This window comes from Betta splendens, chromosome 1, assembly GCF_900634795.4.
Source record: "Betta splendens chromosome 1, fBetSpl5.4, whole genome shotgun sequence".
Taxonomy (NCBI): Eukaryota; Metazoa; Chordata; class Actinopteri; order Anabantiformes; family Osphronemidae; genus Betta; species Betta splendens.
The window spans coordinates 4489876-4505506 of NC_040881.3; the positions used below are offsets into that span (position 1 = coordinate 4489876).

The 15631-nt window shown below is 55.0% G+C and overlaps 1 protein-coding gene across 2 annotated transcripts; it reads right to left on the reverse strand.

The window, feature by feature from the left end:
- Positions 1-840: 840 nt before the first annotated feature.
- On the reverse strand, positions 841-15626 carry fhdc1 (FH2 domain containing 1). Of its 2 annotated transcripts, none has more exons than XM_029157413.3 (12): positions 15435-15626; positions 8630-9266; positions 8494-8555; positions 7124-7226; positions 6947-7032; positions 6560-6660; positions 6111-6181; positions 5927-6034; positions 5594-5664; positions 5402-5519; positions 4926-5090; positions 841-4847 (listed from the first exon to the last, which is right to left on the reverse strand). In XM_029157413.3, the coding sequence occupies exons 2-12, from the start codon at positions 9059-9061 to the stop codon at positions 2859-2861; spliced, it is 3306 nt and encodes a 1101-aa protein (XP_029013246.1). In that variant the 5' UTR covers positions 9062-9266; positions 15435-15626; the 3' UTR covers positions 841-2858. The 2 variants fall into 2 exon arrangements, with proteins under 2 accessions (XP_029013246.1, XP_029013254.1); XM_029157421.3 differs by having other exon boundaries at positions 8630-9336.
- Between the last annotated feature and the right edge of the window lie 5 nt (positions 15627-15631).

Consider the following 15631-nt stretch of genomic DNA (forward strand, 5'->3'; position numbering starts at 1 on the left):
CTGCGAAAGGTCACAGTGATTCACTGAGCATCACGCGTAGCGACACCGCGGCCTTCGACGGGGCGCGAGGTCATCACCGGGACGCTGTAGCCACATCTAAACGACCTCTGGAGGACAAATTCAAGAGCGCGTGACAAAAGCAGCAGTCGGGGAGAAATTTGTATTTGACTAGTTTTTAGGAAATACACTGGTAACAGAGGAAATCGAGCTTCAGGGGTCAGAGAGGCGTGCGACTCACTGTTCGCCGAGGCCGTTCCTACTCCGCGCCGCCTTCGTCATGATCAGCGGGAGAACGTGGACGCTGTCGCCGCTCCCTCATCCGAGGACACATGCTGTAGGTTCCCGCCAGAAGCCCCTCTCCACCTGCAGCCGCGGCGCAGTGAAAGTGGTGAGCCTGCTCCTCGGGCGTGAGGCTGAGCCGCGGGATAAGGAGGGATTGAGAGGAGCCTAATCCCTCACACACGGCAGCAGCGCAGCGACTCTGAGCTAAAGATAACGGTGCCAAGTCACCGGCCGCTCCGCGTCTCGTGCTGTGAGCGGTCCAGCTCCCATCCAGGGCCACGGTTCTGCAGGCGCACCAGTGGAGTGGCCGCTGAGGGCATTCAGTCTCTTCTCGAGGGGAAACTCTGCACTTCTACTCCCAATTTCTCACTTTGTGAAAAGTAAAGTGTGTATTTTCTACCTTCTAGCACGTGTGACCTCTATGAGTTGTTCCTTTTTCTTGCAGTGGTTTTAGCATTAGTAGTATTTTCTCCTTTACTTTAACGCCTCTCTGCTGCACCCTGGTGGAATAAACGATGAAGTGCAACAACAGTGCTCAAAAAAACACAGACTAAGCTATTGATTTACACAGCAACACGTGATTTTTATTTATTTCCTTGATGTCGTCATCAGAAATATGACCTGCAACAGATTTACCGTCTGCCCTGTGGTCTAGTGATCGCAGATGCTCAGCAGTTCTGATTTTCATGAGCACTTTGCCTCGTGTCACGTTTCTCATCACACAGAATCACATCAGAGTAAAAAAACAGCACTAGTCGCTCCCCTCCAGCGTATAAAACACATTCTCGGGGATACAAATGTGAAAACCAGGAAGCGTGAATCACAAAGATGAGCTGGTGAATGAACTCTCCAGACGCAGCGTTGCCGTCCGATCGGCAGCTTGTGATGATTTTCTAAAGGACTCCGGCCTTTGGGATTAAAGCGAATTCATAAGAACCACCAAACAAGCAGACGCTAATGTAAAGAGCAGATGCATCCTCATCTTGGGCTCAGTGGCAGTGGAAGAAAATAGTCAAATATTTAGAGCTGAAAAACATTATGGAAATTCTATTTGGGTTTGTTTTTCCTGCTCCTCTCTTCGTTGGTGTATATTTACCTCATACTTTCTTATTCAGCTGTGAATATAAAATGTTACAGAGAGAATAGAGATGAGATGAGATCCTCTAATGGACAAAACGAGCCCAATCATCCCTCTCTAACAATAGAAACACCACACTGGGCCGTTTGAGCCACAGCTTCATAAGCATAATCTGCATTAGGGGGAACAGCAAGATGTTTAGGTGTGAGGTCAGAGGTCAATCATCTGACGCATGTCTTCATCTTTACATCATCTCCCATGTGTTTCGCTCCTCAATCATTGCTGCTCTGTGGAAAGTGTTCGTCAGAACAATTCTATTTCTCTGCGCTGAAGAAGTGAGTGCGGCGCCGCTTGGGCCCGTTGTGGTGGAATGAACGCTTCCACGCTCCGTTCACGCGAGGCTCTAATGGTGATGTGTCGCTACATGACGCTTTAAGGCTGCTGTGGAAATGGCACAATGCAGTTTGAAAGGCAAGTGGTGGAAATGGTCGGCGGGTCTGAGTCCCGCCCGGCTGGAATCCTCATCCGTCATACCTGAACAACTACATTAGGTCTTTTTATTTGATTAATTCTGGCAGAGCTTCAGCGACGCTGATCGCGATGTGGTGGAAGCTTGTACCAACAACCCTGAATACCCGTATACTCTGCCCTCAGTACGTCTCCAGCCCCACAGCAGAGCTGCTGTGTAGTTTTGTAATGTGGCCAGTGGGAAAACCATGGTGACGCCTGTTGATGACATTTAGGCTGGGAAACTGATTTGACTGAGACGTGTTAAATGCTTCTGTTTTAAAGCATCACCTATTAGCCTACGGTAAATAGGAAACACCTGCTACGTGCACGTCTGCTCCATGACAATATGGAGGCGTTCTAACCTACTAACACATAAATACACAAGTAATACCACAGTCGATACACACCGTGGGAGGATCAGCTTCATATAGATTGCAGTGATATTAATATACAGAGGAGTTGTAAAAAGTGGCATTGCAGTTATTTCAACCAGGTCGGATCGGATCTACATTTTTAATCATGCAGAACCTTTTCTGGTACAAGGCCACTGCGTCTTTTCATGAGGTATCAAGCAAAGGAACCAAAAGGCAAACAGAGCTGCAGGAGGATGCAAAAACACAATAATAATATTAATAATAATAATAATAAAACAGGATGACAGCAGCAGATAAGGGAGAATGAACTCTAGCCCTGAATGAAACGGACGCTGGACGTTAACTGTCAGAGCCAATAGCAGCATTAGATCCCAGCGTTCAGACACACGGACGGTTCTGCAGGCAGACGCTCCTGGGTCAGAACACAGGTCTGCCATTTGTCAGTTCAGTCAATGAGAAAAGTAGCTTTTAGTATCAACACGTGGAGGTCATTGCATCTGTGCGATCTTCGTTTATAAAAGGTTTTTGACGTTTGCATCATTTCAGGACTGAAGGTGGAGCGCGGAGGGACTCGTTGGTCTCAGAGGGAGCGTCTCCTCGTCGTCGTGTCCCGTTTATTTCCAGCTGGGCTTCGCGCCTCGGCCGGGCGTCGCCGTCGACTTCTCGGAGAAGCTTCCGGCCTTGCGGACGTGGTCTCGCGCGGCCGCCGGGGGCGGAGTCTCGCTGCGGCGGCTCCGCCCCGCGGCCCGGACGCTGTGCGCGCGCCGCAGACCCGCCCCCCGCGGCGGCTCCTCGCCCGGCGCCGACGGCCTGCTCTGCTTCACGGAGGGCGGTCGGCCCGCGAGCGACGGGCTGCGGGACGGCGTGGAGGGGACGGACGGGGGCCCCGCCTCCTTCTTGAACCGGGACGACGAGGCCACGGTGTTGCGGGCGAAGCCGGGGACATCGGCCGGGTTCCTGGCGGTGAGCGTGTGGGAGCCGCCGGCCTCCGAGGAGGCTCCGCCCACCTGGACCTGGGCCTGGGCCAGCGCCCGCATGGTGGAGCGGCACATCTTCTCCTCCGGCGGCGCCTTGGGGACGTTCCTCACGGGTTTCCCGCTCGGCTTCCTCGGGACGGCGTCGCGCGCCACTCTGGACCCGCCCCCCCTCGCGGCCTTGGGCCCGTCCGGAGGCAGGCTGGAGTGTCGTGGGGGCCGGGGCGCCTTCTCGCTCCTCCCCGTGGCCGGGGTGCTCTGGTCCCGGAGCGGCCGGCGCGCGTCTCCGCCCTCGTGGACCGGAGGCTTGCTGCCGCCGGCGCGCGTGCACCTGCTGATGGGCACCACTTTGCGCATGCCCTGGCTCTCGCTGCTCGTCAGGGTTCGCACGCCCCGCCCCCCGCCGCCCTTGCCCCTCCCCTTTGCGTGCGCCGCCTTCCTGCCGCCCCTCTGCGCGTCTTTCTCGGCCGCCTGCCGCCCCTCGGTGGTGTCGCAGCTCTCCGTGTCCCACTCCTCCGTGGACGCCGCGTCTGGGGGTTTTGCGGCCGAAGCCGACTCGTCGTTGGGGGACGCGGAGGACAGCGCGCTGGGATCTCGCCGCTCGCCGCTGCGGTCGCTCGGCCTCAAACCAAGCCCCTCTTTAGCCGCAGACGAGCTGTCGCCCTCGGAGTAATCGAGGGACACGGAGCAGTCGGTTTCGGTGCAGTCCAGGAGGTAAAACGGCGGCTTCTTGCTGGAGGCGGACGTGTCCAGCGGGAGCGGCGTGGTGCAGGTGGTGGAGGAAACGGTGCTGGCGTCCTCCTCTCTCTCCCCCGTCGGAGCGGGACCTGCGTCCTCCTCCTTCACAGCGTCTCTGGCTGCAGCTTTGCTGTGTAGGACGTGATCCACATTCTTGGGTGGAGGCTGTGACTCCTCCTCCAAGTCCGTCACCTCAACGTCCCCCCGGTCGACCAAGCGGATATGACTGTTGTTGTTGGGGCTTCTCAGGTCGAACGCCTGCGGGCCTCGAGCTAAAGTGTGCTTCTCCACGCTAACATTCATGCGGCCGGTGATCGCGGGCTTGGGAAAGACGCTGAGAGAACAGGGCCGAGCGCTGCCCTCCGACAGGGACGAGCACTGATTGTTGTTGCACGCGTCCTGGTTGTCGGCGAAGCCCGAGGAGGAGAACCTGACCAGCGGGCTGACCGGGTCCGTTCCCGCGCACGGAGACACCGCGCCCCTGTCGCCGCCCAGCTCGCGGTTGTCGTCCTGGGCCGAGATCCACGGCGCGGGCCCGCGCTGCGCGGGCCGGCCCGGCCGCGGCAGGCTGTGGAACCTGGAGCGGTCCGCGGGGCTCCCGGCGCCGCCGAACAGCTGGAGGAACCCCTGGAGCTCGCGGTCGGCGACGGAGGTCATGGTGTGGCGGTGGCGGCGGGCGCTGGCCGAGCGGCCCAGCGGGCCGTGCGGACTCTGGGACCTCTGGAGGAAGTCCAGGAGGCCGTCCTTGCTCAGCAGCTCCACGTCGCTCTCGCTGCTGCTGCGGCCGAAGGCGCCGCTCGGGTCCGGCGCCGCCCACGCGAAGCGCCGCTCCTCCAGCTCGCGCAGGCGCCGCTGCCGGGCCGCCTCCTTCGCCTCGCGGTCCACGTTGTCCTGGGAGCGGGAAGAAGGCGGGAGAGCTCAGCGTCGGCGCGACAGAGCGGCCTGCGCTCGGCTTCACCTCACACTGACCTTCACAGCCTTCCTGAACTTGATGCAGAAGTCCTGGAAGATGCGGAAGCACTCGTCCAGCTTGAACGTGTCCTTGTCCTCGCAAAAGAAATCGATGAGCGCGTTCCCCTCCTTCCGCAGGTCCAGCCTGCGTCTCTTCAGCTCCTGAAGTGTCTGCGCTGAACTCTGTGACCACACACACACACACACGCACACACGTACACACGTACACACACACACACACACACACGCGCGCGCACAAGCACGCACACGGACACGCACACACACGGACACACACACACACACACACGCACACAGACACACAGACACACACGTACACACACGTACACACACGTACACACACACACACACACACACACACACACACACACACACACACACACACACACACACACACACACACACACACACACACACACAGTTATTGGCAGCTGCTGCCGACTAAGTGCATTACGTAACCGCTGCCGCTGCTTCACCTGCAGGAACGGCTCCAGCTGCTGCAGCAGCTCCTGGTCTCCTTGAACCTTCTCCTCCAGGGATTTGATGCGGACGTAGAGGGAGGAAAAGTCCATTTCGATGTTCTCCACCGAGATCCTACACGGGACACACGGACGTTGCTGCACAGAGCCTCGGAGCTGGTTAAAGGGCCTCGGAGCGACTTTCTTTACCTGGCTGCACTCTGGACGTCCTGAAGTCTCTCCGGGAACTTGAGCAGCTTCTCGTCCTTCTTCTTCGCCTCCTGTGTGGACAGACGCGTTACACGACGCATGACCGGCGACGCTTCTAGGCTACGTGAGACGTCGGCCCGCTACTCTGGGCCGGTTCCTGCTTCCCGTCCACCTGGACCCGTCTCCAGGCCCGAAGCGGATTCTGTGGCTCCGTGCGGTTCGACTGCTTTCTGTCTCGCGTGCTCCACGCTCACATGTGCAGCTGCTCTCCGATTACCCAGAGGGCCTTGCTGGTACTGTGTGCATAGCAGTGTGAGCGGTGACTTCACTGACCATGGCAACGAAGTGCAGCAGGTTCATTCCGGGCTTGTTGGCCTTGGTGTCTGCCAGCGACAGGAGGGAGGACAGCTTGAATCCCACGGCGTTCCCCGCGTAGCCGCCCTGCGGGAGCGACAGAACACGCAGTGAGCCCCTCCGCACCCGCCGCGGGACGGCGGCGCGGCAGCGGCCGACTCACGGCGTTCATGATGTTCCCGGCCTGCAGCACCAGATGCAGGATGGCGTGGAGCTCCTCGCAGCTCATCAGCTCTGAGGGGAGATCAGCAGCGAGTCAATCAGAATCCACGGCGGAGGAGCTCACAACACAGAAAAACTGCAGGCATGAAACACGGTCATCAGGAGTCAAGCAGACTTAGCTCAATGCTGAGGATCTGTGTTTACATTATCTGTTATGTCCCACTTACAAGTTGTCCCTTGTTATTTTTGCAGATATTTGCAGAGATTTTTAGAAAATTGGAAAATAGAATGAAGCTCAACGGTGTAGTTTTCAGGAGGACAATGACGGCCCCGCTTTGTTTTTCCGTTCCGTTCCCATCGGTGTTTCTCAGGTGACGCGTTCATGCAGCTCAGATATCTGGGTCACCTGTCAGCGTGAGTGCGTGCGCAGCCGGGCCTTTGTGTTGTCACCTTTGGTGGCGACGCGGACGACATCGATCTCGTGGCTCATCGCGGCGCAGGACGGGAAGAACTCCTCGCGCAGGACCATGGCCTCGATCCGGACCTCGAAGCTGCCGGGAGCAGAGGGAGCAGGTGGATCAGTGGCTCGAGGAGAGACTCGGGCTGGAGGTTATGAAGACTTTGATTTCACTGATGGAGGGTGAGGATGTGGAAGCGTGAGGCGTTCAGTGATGGATAAAAATCTAATTTACAGTAGCTCATGATTCTCTATTCGTCAGATGACAAGAAACACCCCAACCCTCTGTTGGAAAAACACATCCCCAAAACCTCAGAAAGCAGATTAAAACCTCCATAAACCTCCCGTCTCCGTCGTTTCAGGTCATTCACTCAACTCACCGCGGCACCTGGATTAGCAGGAACATAAAGGAGTCGACGAGCGTCAGCTTGTCCGCGTCTCCCTTAAACATCTGCAGCTTCTTAACCTGCGCAGACAATGAAGGGAGAAGCTCAGCAGCCGCCAAGCGTTTACATAAACCGCTGGTCATTCACCAACTGTCTGCGTGTCACACACACCTCCTCTGCATCAGGAAGGAGCTTCAACAGGTCTTTGAGCAGCTCGGCCCCATAAATCTTTCCTTCTCCCCGTCGTATGTCCTCAACAATGGAGCGGTTGGACCTGGAAGTCAGACAGCTCCTTTCAATTCAGCCCAATGACAAATAGCACAGGTGTCCCCTTTTGAGGGCGGCTCCTCAGTGTCTACGACGGCGCTGCAGCCCAGTGGAGTCAGAGGCTCCTGACTCAAAGAAAGCAAGAATAGTGATTGTCTCCACGGATCGCTGTCCGTTGATGAAGTCTGGACAGGTTTGTGTAACTGCTGCAGCCTGAGGTGATCTTAGCAGGAGCCCTGCTACATTACATGCTCGTATGGTGAAATGGACCCCTGCAAACACAGCAGAGCGCTTTCACCTCACAACTGTAAAGTGGCATTAAACTACCAGGGTTGAATGAACAGAGGAAGGATCTGGCTCTTAGATAAACACTTATAATCCTGTGTAAAGAGCTGGAGCGAGGAGGCGTGGGTGGCATGGCCCTGCCTTGACAGGCCGGCGCTCGGCTTTGCAAACTCAGCCGAAAACCTTTGGCAAAGTGTTGAATCTGTGTTCGATTCATTTACAAATGGGCTCCGTGGAGCTGGCAGGCGTCAGGAGGCCTCCTGGATCTACTGGAGAAATCCTTAAAGAATGTTTAGTGGGAATAATCACGACTGGACACATGTTCTGATGATGATGACGATGATGATGATAATGATGATGAGCTTTGTGCACATCACCAGCTGAAGGTAAATGAAAAGCCTACACAGAAACACAGCGGCTGTGATGAGCTCACTGCAGAATGGCTGACATTCAAATGTCATTGAAATGCACTGGGAGGCCATGCAAATCAGCCGCCACGGCAGCAGGACGCTCCACAGTCTTTTTGGACTGTTTGGACTAGTTTGGTAACACAACCCTGACCTGTTCTGGTTCATCACCTGGAGATTACAACGAAACAATGGCGCAAAAAGAAAATCCTATTAAAGTAAATGAGACAGATTTTGACCCTAATCGCCCTCATTTGTAACGGCCTTTAAATAATGGAGCTTTTCTGAAACTCAAACAGAAGGCGTTTTACGGAGACAGGCCTGATCTCAGACCTCCCCTGTTCCCACATCTCTGCCGTCTTTGTAGAAAAACCACGAACAGATGATAAATGACCTATATTTGCTCCGTGGATCAGCTGCGTCCTGCTGCTCAGGTTGACTGGCGTCAACTAGCACACTAATTACCTGCAGCTATGCAAAGCAGTGGATGTGTGTGTGGTCACAATGAATCATCAGTCACCAGTGAGACTCGCTACGTCTCCAGGCTGCTCTTTGCACTGTGAGCTTCACGGAGGCACTTACTTCTTGAACTGCTTCAGGAAAATGCCCACATTCATGCCCCTCTTGGAGTCGAGGATGCTGATCTGAAACCACACGTCAGACACATCACTCGTACAGTATATATTATCGCGGCTCCTCTCCGTGCACCTCCTCTCACCTCGTCCTTGCTGCTCTCCTTGAAGGAGCGGGAGCGCGACACGGCGGCGGCGGCCCCGGGCGCGGCCGCCGCCGCCCCCGCCCCCCGCGGCCCCCCCGCCGCCTCCTCCTGCTGCCCGAACAGCTCCTCCACGGAGCGCACGTCGATCTGGAACTGCTGCTGCCGCACCGCCATGGTCCAGATGTTGGGCTTCCCGCGCACCTTCTCCTCGGGGATGGGCTTCCAGAAGAAGCTGCGCACGCGGCGCTTCCTGCGGCCGCCGGGCGCGGCGGTGGCCGGGGGCGGGGGAGGGGGCGGGGGCAGGGGCGGCGGCGGGGGGGCGGCGCGCTTGGAGGCGTCGCCGGGGCTGCTCTTCGGCATAGAGGACGCGGCGCGGCTGCTGCCCTCGCTGCTGCAGCTCTCTGGATCATTGGCTGTGGACGGGCGACTCATCACCAGCGTCACAGGGAGGAGCCGGCTCCGCGCGAGGCTGCCGCAGGTGCACTCGGGCCGTCCCTTCGTCTGGTCACAGTGTCGGGAGCGCGTCCTGGGATTCTGCCCGTCTCCATCACTCGGCTGGTCGTCCGTGGCGCTGAGCACAGCCCCCGCAGGCTACCTCCCGGAGGGGAGGCGGGGGGTGGGGGGGGCGGCCATGGAGCTGCAGACGCAACACAGAACAGCACAGGGCAGGTTTTACACGGCGACCCACGCGTGCGGTCGCGGACAGCCTGAAATGAGAGCGCGCTGATCAAAAGAGAGGGGGGACCGGGGCGGAAGCGGCCAATCCCGTTCTTTTCTCTATTCTGAGGGCTTTGAAGTCTTTTGAGGTCTCTGTGTGGATCAGAGACATTAGACACACAGCCTGGTATCGTTTTCATTTTAACCGCTCCCATGTAGTAGTGAAGTAGCTGCAGGTGAAGACCATGATGGAATCTCCCCCACAAAGTCTTATTTATGACTGTAATGTGCAGTGAATACGGGATTTCACTAAGGTTTACTGAATTGGCCCCGTTCATCTGAATCCGCACAGGGACAGTATGAACTGTTACGCCGTAACAGGAGGCGACTATGACTGTAACTCAGTCTCTATTCACATCAGCACCATCTGTTGTCATAGTCTTAGCATCGTCATTAGCAAAACAGCACCGGCAGCGGTGGAAGGTCACCCTGAGGAAGAACAATAGGAAACAGCAGCGCAGCAGCAGTGCCACTCACACGCCAACGCATGATCCGCCTTCAGTCAGAGCGTACGGAGCCTGGAGGATGGACGGATGACGCCGTAAAACACCTACCACCACACACCAGACAGGGCCGCTTTGTATAGAGTTCTAGAATCCGCCTCTCAAACATCACTAATCCCCCACGCGTTCGTCCACCTGAGACCCAGCGCGTCTCAATAATTAACGAAGCACGCGTCACGAACGGCCTCAAGTTGCCAACATCAGCCTGTGCAGCCGCCGCACCCTCAGCTGTCCTGTCCCCAGAGCCGGACATCAGCATCACTCTCCTCATCCATTACTTATGAGGCCCACTTCAAACTGACCCAGCGCCCCAAAACGCCACATTTAAATTAAAAAGTCACGGAAAGTCGTGCTTCATTCCCACGAGGGGGAAAAGCGGTGGTTCGGCTGCTAACGGACATCATGGATTATTTCTGCGTATGATTTAAACAAATGAGAGACCAATACAATAAGCCTTAGTGGTGGTGGAAGGTGGACAAACAGCAGGTTGTCTCTACAGGATCTTGATAAGCCGGAGGACGAGGAAGCAAACCCTCCCAACGTATCAGACTCATCTTTGCAAACAAAAACATATTTGCACACATCATATGTGGGAAACAGGGCCAGTATTATATCAAATGTGACCAATGGGCGCAGGCTGAAAGTCACAGGTTGGACACGACTGAATCCGACTACAACCACGGGCTCCTTCGCCACAGGAGGAGCCCCACCCGTCAGTAACACTATACAGACGCAGCCCGAGGGCCGAGGAAGCGCGGGGGCTGCGTGAATGAAGGGACAGAGCGCTTCATGTGGGCGCTCCACCTGTTGCACCCCCCCCCCCCCCCACCCCACACACACACACACACACACACACACACACACCCCGAGGCCGGTCCACTCCCATCCGTCTCAGCTGGTGACAGGGACGACCCCACCCTGTCAGCGGCCTCTGATGTGTGGCCCAGGGGCTGCAGGACAAACCACCTTTAGCTGAGTTTAGTTTAAATAGCTGTAGTACACACGTGTGCATTACATTGTGAAGACAAAACTAAACTGTGCTTTAGTTTCCTTTGTGTTTGTGTCGTTTCATCCAGTGGAGCCCCAGATGACGAGCGGCAGTTGTGCAGTTTCACGGTGGACAAACATCTGTTGGCTTCTTATTTCACTCGTTCTGAGCGCGTTTCCAGGGCGCCGTCGAGCCCAAAACAAACACGATCCCCGCTGCCGCGCGAACGTGTGACGCCCAAGGTCACGGCGCCGCCAGCGCTAACGGCCCCCTGCTGTTAACATCCACTCTAATTTCCTGAGGGTCAGTGAAGTCGGGGGCTTTCGCTCGCACCGCGGGGGCAAAGAGGCGCGTTGACAGGGGATTTGCCGGCCCCGCGTCCCGCTCGTTGCTGGGAAATGCTCGTTAGCGGGGTACGTCCTGCGCGGGGCTCAGCGGGTCGCCGCTGTGGGGCCGCTGTGCTTTTGATCCCGCCGCCCACAGCACCTTGATCCCAGCTTGTCCAAACGGTGGCGAGGGGGCCGCTGCTGATGGGAGTTTAATGGCACTCAGATTCAATCTTTTCCCACTAATGACTATAACACAACGCGTTAAAAGCTGGAGGCTAGAGACCGAGCCTCCAACCAACCACTCAAGTCAACACCATCTCTTCTCACCCACTGAACATGAACTGATATCTCAAACACAGACTCGTGCGCAGCTCTGGAGCGGAGCAGCGTCACCAGTGGACCTCAGTAACTGTGGACTCACATTAAACGTCAGCTGAAGGCCCTTTATCGCCTCTTGTGCCACTGCTTGTGTAACGCACGTCAACCCAGAAAGCTCCTGTCGAAGCCCAGTGCAGACAAGAAACCCATTATGCAGGAAATCCTGGAATTATAGAATATTTTCAAAGACTGAGCACTTGGGAACTAGTCGGCTGTATTCCTGCGTGAAGCCTGACTGAGTAAATGCATTTCCCTGTGAATAAAACGACTGCTGACTCAGACACAGCTCACCTCTGTGACGATTCATCTGAAGGTGAAATATTCAAACTGCAGGAAGCAGAAAAAGAAACATGGCTTATATATTATCTGCACAGGAGACATTTTTCACTCATTGCTCTGTCTTAATTAGCTGATGTGATAATCCCCAATGCAGGATCAATGAGTTATAACACTCTCCCCTGAGCACCAAGTGATGTGAATGAGCAAATACATGTCAGCGTTCTGCCCACAAGCTGTCAAATCCCATAATCCTCCTCGGGAAAGTCTTTATTTCTCAGACTCATTCCAGCCCCTGCGCTAATGGCTGTTTGAGCTCGCGTCACGGCTGCAGGTCACTTCATCAACACATAATCCAACCCCTTGTCTCTGCCTGTGCTGCCTGAACCAGCCACTTACCTCCCGGACAAACAAGCCTGTGATTTAAGGGGCTCTGCGTCGGGGCCTAACGTGGCTCAACGGCTTCTCAAATCTGCCAAATCTGCTCTAAGGAGATTATTCTATGGTGTAATTTGTGTAGCGTGAGGAATGAGTTCCTAATAGGGTCAAAGTACAGAACGTGGCACCTCAGGCCACTAAACCTGCAGTTCTGCCAGTGGCAGATCTCAGCCCAGTTATTTATTGGTCGTGACAAAACCGGGTTCTGCAGCGCCGCTGATGCAGAGGATGTGGAGAACAGTGAGGAACCTCCCTCATCTTTTATACGTCTGCAGGTCACTGCTGTTAAAACAACTCAAGGCCTGCGTGATCGCCTCCGCAGCGATTACATGCACCTACAAACTGGCCCAGATGTTCCCTCACTGGGACTCCAGACCGTCCCACAATTCAGAAAGGCAGCTATAAATAGAAGGCAATCTCCCTCCATCGCTGCCTGAATCAAAAGCGATGGAGTTGGGTCCAAGCTGTCTAGTTAGCGTCTAGTTATCTACTGGAACAGTTTTTTTGAGGAGGAATAGGCACAGTCACAAGAAGGAGCTCAGCTGTGACGGGTGAACATTTGGATGGTTTGAATCATTCCTGACTGGCATGAAAGCAACTGAAGAGTCCAACATGTTTCCAGGGCCCCACATATAATCCCACCTGCAGGTTTTTTTATTTTTTTAGAGTCGTCCATCCACAACCTTTGGTGAACCTGGATCAGATTCATGCAGCAGCACCATTAACACCGCCGCGTGGCTCCTGCAGGTAAACAAACCGGGACTCCGCCTGCATCACAACTCATGAAGATCACTTAATACCAGAATCAACTGGGACCTGTTATTGTGCCTCCGTTGCATGACGGACACCTGCAGACACACACGGGACACGTCCTCCAGGCTTCACTAAACCTGCTGATGACAGCCCTCCGCACAGAGGGTTCACGTATGGAAGATTAAAGCACGCGCCTGCGCCGCCAATGACTGTTTAACAGGATTCAGGTGGGTTCAAGTAGAAGACCAATATGAATGACTAGCTCCCTGTAACACACGTTATGTCACACTCACTAGGCGACCTGTAACTGAGCGGAGAATTCACCTAATCGTTTAATCTGAGTCAAGCAAACAGGGAATCTGTGCCTCTTAACAACAGGGCATGGAGCCTGATGAGGCACAATGCACCTTCATTTAATGAAGCAGTTTGGTATTATTAGAAAAATAATTAAAGTGTTTCAGGGTTTGGTGACAAACCTAACACAGTGAGATATATATGTGTGTGTGTGTGTGTGTGTGAGTCAGACAGAGAATACAACATTATACACAGTATAACATAGAGAAGCCTCTTTCAGTGTCTCGTTTTAGGTCAATCCAGAGACTGTGCACATGGAGACGCATCATAACATCAAAGCGCTTTAATAACACGGTTTCGTGCTGTGTCAACAAATGCACAGAGCACATTTCGCCTCATACGCGGCCGCGCTGACGGCTCACTTTACGTCTTTAACGGCTCCTCCCGGGTGCTGGCGCTCTACAGCATCCTGAGGAGCATCATCCAGATCATCACGCCCGTAATTCAAATTAACTGTGACCAACAGACAGCGCCTTCCACCTCCAGACTACAAAACAAAGCTGAATAAAGCGCACGGCGGCAGATTCAGACGACACGGAGGAGGATGAGGCGGGTGACGGAACCGGCGCTGTTCTGTTGGTCACAGGTGATCGGCGTCCGGCCCGGAGCACGGCGCTGCATCTGCATCCTTCTGTCGCTTCAGCACTCTGCGTCGGCTGCCAAGACCTGCTCCAGGCAAATCTCCCAGTGCCAGGAGCTCGGAGGTTAATCACTGCATTTCCAGCGCCATAAGACGGGTGCTGTGTGATTTAGCAGAAAACCTGCTTAACAAGTGGCTAAAACCGATAGATCCCGGTTATTATGATTAGGAGACAAAGGTGAGAAATAAAGCGGGCGCTCAGGTCGCCATAGAGACGACAAGCAAACATGTTTACAGGGCCGCGTTCACCCAAGGGCACGAATACACAACAAGCTTCATGAGAAAACACATTAATACCTGCATAACACATACGTGACTGATGCTACAGAAATATTAAAACAATGATTTTTTTTTCTTCATTTAAAAACCACATCACTAAAACGGTGCATATTTTTAAGAGCACGGTTGATCCCCAAGTTGCCAACTACTATTCAGCCCCCTCCTGCTCCCACACACACAAATCAAGGCCCTGAACATCTTCCTCCTCGGCCTGACGTCAGGGATTTGAGTTTTCCTCGTTACTCCCGGCCTCCACAGCAACCGGTGGGTGACACGGCCCTCCCCCTCGACCCGACCCAGAGAGAAGCTCTGTTTTTTTTTTTTATTTCCCACTGTGGTATTGTTCCCACCGCTTGAATGGATTGCCCTCTAATTCATCCCCGAGCACAAAAGCCGAGGAAGCGGGGATCTGAGGTGCAGCGTTTTAAAGCCACACATGTTGAAGCAAAAGGGCCGGACAGTAACCACCACAGGACTGAGACCACACCGCTGGCTTTAAATGGCTTTAAGCTAAAGTAAAAATGTCCGTCACACGCACGGCGCCGCAGTGAACCTTGATTCTTCTGTGGTAGCAACCAAAGTGCAGCAAAACATCAACACGTACGCAAACATTAGAACAATCTGGCTTTGAAGGCTCCCAACGTTCACGGCAGTATCATTTTAAGACATAGGCCCAAATAACAAAAAGGTACTTTATAAAAGGTATTTGAGACAATAAAGATTTACAGAGGGAGAAACACATCAGTCCCTGCTGAGCAGGTAACAGCAGCTGAGGTGAGTGGAAAGTTAAGAACTGGAGCTTTCTTCATTCTATAAACTATTTCTATAAATAACATGGTGCTGTCTGATCCACTCCACTCGCTATTTAACAAGAACTCCACTAATTGTGACGGAACTCTCGCACTCCTGCTGCTCCGCGGTGCTGATTCTGGGAAGGGCCACTTAACGTAACGAGCCGTTCCTATGGCGCACACACGGTGAACAAACGCGTCCAGGCCTCGAACCACCGAACCTCTCCCCGGTGTCACGACGGAGCCGCGCTGCACTGCGGGACGCGCGAAGCAGAACGCGCCGCCGCTCCGACTCTTTTCTGGCGGAGTTGCGCATCGGGACGCGGCGCGATGCGGCGGCACCGTCCTGCGGGACTTACCGGAGGGATGAGGGCGCTCGCCGGGACACGCGATGCGCTCCGGCGCCGCCGGAGGAGGCGGGAGACACGTTAACGGGAGGAGAATGTGCCTCGTTCCGGGCGACGTGCGGCTCAGGTGCGCTGCCGCCGTCCGACGCGAGCTGCGGCGCTGACAGAGACTCACACCGGCGGCGGCGGCGGCGGCAGGATGGGCAGCG

Coding starts and splice junctions, on each gene's coding strand:
- fhdc1 (XM_029157413.3), bottom strand. CDS start 9,061: ATGAGTCGCCCGTCCACAGCCAATGATCCAGAGAGCTGCAGCAGCGAG. Junction 8,556..8,629: donor AGGAGAGCAGCAAGGACGAG/GTGAGAGGAGGT, acceptor GTGTGGTTTCAG/ATCAGCATCCTCGACTCCAA. Junction 7,227..8,493: donor TTCCTGAAGCAGTTCAAGAA/GTAAGTGCCTCC, acceptor TCTGACTTCCAG/GTCCAACCGCTCCATTGTTG.